Source organism: Hemibagrus wyckioides, linkage group LG04 (genome assembly GCF_019097595.1).
Source record: "Hemibagrus wyckioides isolate EC202008001 linkage group LG04, SWU_Hwy_1.0, whole genome shotgun sequence".
Lineage (NCBI taxonomy): Eukaryota > Metazoa > Chordata > Actinopteri > Siluriformes > Bagridae > Hemibagrus > Hemibagrus wyckioides.
The window spans coordinates 28,783,699-28,788,698 of record NC_080713.1 but is presented as its reverse complement, the minus strand read 5'-3'; the positions used below and the strand labels follow the sequence as shown (position 1 = coordinate 28,788,698).

The following is a 5,000-nucleotide window of genomic DNA, read 5'->3' as shown; positions in this document are numbered from 1 at the left end:
CAGCAAATCACAAGGTGTTTTATTTCTCTTACTCCACAAGTGTGTTAAAGATTACAAATTACTCTACCATTAAATAATAAGTCTATCTATCTATCTATCTATCTATCTATCTATCTATCTATCTATCTATCTATCTATCTATCTATGCTTCTATCTTTCTATCCATCCATCTGCCTATCTGTCTGTCTGTCTATCTATCTATCTATCTATCTATCTACCTGTTTGTCCGTGTATCTATCTATCTATCTATCTATCTATCTATCTATCTATCTATCTATCTATCTATATTACTATACATCAATCAATCTATCTATCTATCTATCTATCTATCTACCTATCTATCTATCTATCTATCTATCTATCTATCTATCTATCTATCTATCTATCTATATTACTATACATCAATCTATCTATCTATCTATCTATCTATCTATCTATCTATCTATCTATCTATCTATCTATCTATCTATCTATCTACCTGTCTGTCCGTCTATCTATCTATCTATCTATCTATCTATCTATCTATCTATCTATCTATCCATCTATATTACTATACATCAATCTATCTATCTATCTATCTATCTATCTATCTATCTATCTATCTATCTATCTATCTATCCATCTATATTACTATACATCAATCTATCTATCTATCTATCTATCTATCTATCTATCTATCTATCTATCTATCTATCTATCTGTCTATCTATCTATCTGTCTGTCTATCTATCTATCTATCTATCTATCTATCTATCTATCTATCTATCTATCAGACATTAGTCTCAGTAAGAATAATTCTGAATATGAATAAATAAATGATGAAGTTAGTAAAGGATTTATGATCATCTCCAGATAAGAAATCCTTCCACTTTCTAAAATGAAAATTATTTTCTAATATAATTTTTTCCCCCGCTAAATATTTTTTAATATTGTAATTTCCAGAAGTTTACAGTAACAGGGTCACAGGTGTTAGCGTGATTAGCTAACGAGCTAACCCGAACTTCCGGAACTCCTCATCTCACCTTCAGGTACTCCTCGGTGCACACGACGTCCACTCTGGCCGGTTTAACGGCTTTTAACGGCACGCGGAGGAACACCGTGCTCTCGGTCTGGGTCCAGGTGTGATCCGTGACCAGGAGCGGCATGCTGAGGATGAGGAGGATGAAGATGATGAAGAAGAAGAAGAAGAAGAACCCCCGGGAGAACTCTCTCTAACTTCTGCTGCGGTTGTTTATAAAGCGGGACGGGGAAAGCGCCTGGTTGCTATGACGACGTTGCAGCGCTAAAGGCTGAGTCCCAAACCCGAGACATGAAGTGCACTAGATACAGCGTGGCCCCACACACACACACACACACACACACACACTGTAGTGCACTACTGTAGGCAGTGTGTGTAATTCGGGACGCGGTGTGATGATTTTTGTTTAAATCCACGCTACAGGTCAATGTCCAGCAGGTTTCAAAGAAAAAAAAAACTATATTGACATATATTGACAATAAATATTATATTTTCTTTATTTACAACCAAAAGAATAAATCATCTTTATTATCTCATTACATTTATCTCAAAATGCTGAGCGGTGTCAAAATGGTGCATTTCTTCTACTGTGACTGTCAGAGTTCCGTCAGAAATCCGTCAGATACGATCTGGAAATCATCCCAAAATTCGAATTTATGTTTCGAAATTCTCTCCAAATTCTATATTATGTCGAAATGATCTCAAAATTCTAATTAATGTTTTGAATTTATCTCAAAACTCTCATTTTTGTCGAAATGATCTCAAAATCCTAATCAATGTTTCGAAATTCTCTCAATATTCGAATCTATATTATGTCAAAATGATCTTAAAATTCTAATTAATGTCGAAATTCTCTCAAAATTCTAATTTGTTTCACAATTCTGTTTTGAAATTCTCTTACAATTCTATATTATTTCGAACTTCTCTCAAAAGTCTATATTATGTCGGAATTCTCTTAAAATTCTAACCAATGTTTCAAACTTCTCTCGAAATTTTGATTCATGATGAAATCATAAATTGTTTACTATTTCAGAATTCTTACTTAAAATTCTGATTTATGCTGAAATTCTCATTCATGATCACATAATTCTCACTTGTTTATGTTTAAATACTGATTACTCAAAATTCAGATTTTAAATCTCAAAATTCAGATTCGTTAAAATCCTGATGAATCTCAAAAGTCGGATTTATTCTGAAAATTCTGATTCCTCTCTGAAAGCAGACACACTGTACAGCCTCCTGATGTCGTCTTAGGGGTGCACAAACTTTTGCATTTCGTAAACAGTTAACGATGGCGAATATGGAAGGAGATTATCTGATGATCATCTGAAGCATACAGTACAGTCAAAATAATAAAGAGAAAAATAATAATAATAATGATAATAGTAACAGTAACGCTAATAATAATGCTAATAATAACGCTAATAATAATAAAAATAAAATAAAAACAATAATAAAAATAATAATAATGCTAACAATAATGCTAATAATAAAAATAACACTAATAATAATAAAAATCACACTACTACTACTACTACTAATAATAATAATAATAACGCTATTATTAATAATAACACTAATAATAATGTTAATAATAATAATGCTAATAAAAAATAATAATAATAATAAAAAAAAACAAACTCAGAGGCGATATAAATCCATTTATTTACCATTCATAAATCCTGGATATATTCTGTACAATTTTTTTCCTAACCTTCAAGTAGCAAACTCTCATATAAAACAGAATAATCCAGAGAAAGAAATGCCGTGTAACCATCATACAGAAGCATTTTAGTGCACAAGCTATAGCATAATAAACGTACATTATTATTATCATCATCATTATTATTGTCATCGCTCTCTCTCTCTCTCTCTGCTACATTAATCACAATCACATGAAGAGAAAAGAGAAGGAACGGCAGAGTGGAGGAAACACACAGGGAAAAAGAAAGAAAGAGAGCACAAGCAAAGTAGAAAAACGTGTGGAAGCGGCCAGAGAGACGGTCACTGCTACCTCACATCATCATGTAATGATGCCACGCCCATGTGCTGTCTGTGTGAGCGGAGCATTCTCTCTCTCTGGTCATTCATAGTGATACTTTGGTGCTGTGTAAGAGCTGAAGTATGAGGAAGAGGGCCGAGAGCACTTGCTCCGCCTTCTGGGGGCGGGGGAGGGGGAGGATTGGCCAGGAGCAAACAAGGAAGAAAAGCTAAAGGAAAAATGAAAGATGGTAGAATGAATTTCTACAGCAGGAGATAGAGAGAGAGACACCCAGAGAGAGAGACACCCAGAGAGAGAGAGAGCGAGAGAGAGAGAGAGAGAGAGAGAGAGAGAGAGAGAGAGCGAGAGAGAGAGAGAGAGAGAGAGAGAGAGAGCGAGAGAGAGAGAGAGCGGTTGTGCCACAGGAAGACATCTGACCTCAGAAGACACGGTGTAGAGAAACCTCAGAACTGAACAGAAAGATGGTGAGGAGTGTTCTAAATCACACACACTCACTGAGAGAGGAACTGCAACTGAAGATTCATTTACTGTCTCTCTCTCTCGCTCTCTCTCACACACTCTCTCTCTCTTACTCTCTCTCTCTCTCTCTCACTCTCTCTATCCCTCTCTCTCACACTCTCTCTCACTCACACACTCTTTCTCTTTCTCAAACTCACTCTCTCTCTCACACACACACACACTCACAAGGCAGTGAGGAAAATAAATCTGTAAAAATAAAGATTTTACACTTTGTACATAATTTAAACATTTCTAATCGAATCACCTGCTCGTAATTTTTCTTATTATTATGCATCTGTTCTATCTCAGTAAAGCATTTCCGATACAGAACGCATCGCAGCCCGGCTCCTGTACGATAAAGGGGCGGGGCTTAAACAAACAAATATCCTGGAACCTACAGAGTTATGAGAAACGAGTGAAGATTTAATAAAAAAAACCCCGAAAGTCTTGCCGGCTTCGTTTAGATTCCTTCAGTGAGAAATAGGAACCGGAGCAGATTTAATAAAATCAAGCGTGGATTTGAGACTTAGAAAGTTATGCTACAAAAAAAAAAGATCTGCATGTTAAAATGTGTGTGATGACAACACACACACACACACACACACACACACACCACTCAGGTTTGTCCCTCGCTGTTTGCCGTAGCCGAGCCGGACGCCTCCCTGGTTTTGAGCAGCTGCGCTCCGTCCTTCTCGTCCATGCAGGAGTCGCAGCCCCACACGGCGGCCGTCTCGGCGGTCAGCAGGTTGTAGGCCGTCTCAGTCATCCCCGTGCACACACGGTGGAACCACTTCTGACACGAGGCTTCGCACAAGATGGCCTCCTGATCGTCGTTCACTTCACCCAGGCAGATCCCGCATGGGTACATGGGCTCGGAGGGGGCGGAGCCACTCGTGCGATTTCTCTTGCTGTTGGCCGAGCCGGTTTTGCCGCTGTTGGGCCGGCGGTTCCTCTCGCCGCTGCTCTCCGTGACAGGCTGAGAAGACTTCTTTAGCGGTTCGGTGTTGGCGTGAAGGACACCGTTGATCTTCTCCACACCTCCTTCGACATTAGATCTGTTTTTCGCTTTAAGCTCCGTCTGGCTCTCTGGAGCTCCGCCCTCTTCTAAGATCTGGCTCGGTTTCCGTGGAGGCGTAGCGTTCTTGTTTCCGCTCTCGCCCGGTTCCTGTTTCGGCGTCGTAGGCTGGGCAAAATTCAGTCCAGGGCTCATATCTGGGCCGGATTTCATCACAGCCACAAGACGATTCCCGCCCATTGTCACCTCCGGGCCGAATATCGGATCTGGACCGTGGTTCTGGTTCATGTTAGAAAGAGAAAGCTGGCTGATGCTCTCTCCAGGACCCGGTCTGAAGTGCTGGGGCATGCCACCGTTGTTGTGAAACATGGGCTGAATAGCGAAGGCCGGGTTCTCGGGATGCGCGTAGTTGAACCCGGGTGCTCGGTTAAAACCCATCGGGCCCATCGGGTTCTGGGCGAACAGGT

At 39.5% G+C, this 5,000-nt stretch overlaps 2 protein-coding genes across 3 annotated transcripts in view; both read right to left on the bottom strand.

The window, feature by feature from the left end:
- The window catches only part of dnaaf4 (dynein axonemal assembly factor 4), a 7,387-nt gene extending 6,092 nt beyond the window's left edge, over positions 1–1,295 (bottom strand). Inside the window, exon 1 of one of the 2 annotated variants that reach the window (XM_058388400.1) lies at positions 1,023–1,295. In XM_058388400.1, coding sequence (XP_058244383.1) covers positions 1,023–1,145 — 123 coding nt within the window. In that variant the 5' untranslated portion in view covers positions 1,146–1,295. The remainder of the gene's footprint in view (positions 1–1,022) is intronic. The other variant, XM_058388399.1, reaches the window with a different exon arrangement.
- Positions 1,296–2,664: 1,369 nt separating this feature from the next.
- The window catches only part of pygo1 (pygopus family PHD finger 1), a 6,125-nt gene continuing 3,789 nt past the window's right edge, over positions 2,665–5,000 (bottom strand). The window contains exon 3 of the mRNA XM_058388401.1: positions 2,665–5,000. This exon is cut by the window's right edge and continues 259 nt beyond it. Coding sequence (XP_058244384.1) covers positions 4,135–5,000 — 866 coding nt within the window. The 3' untranslated portion in view covers positions 2,665–4,134.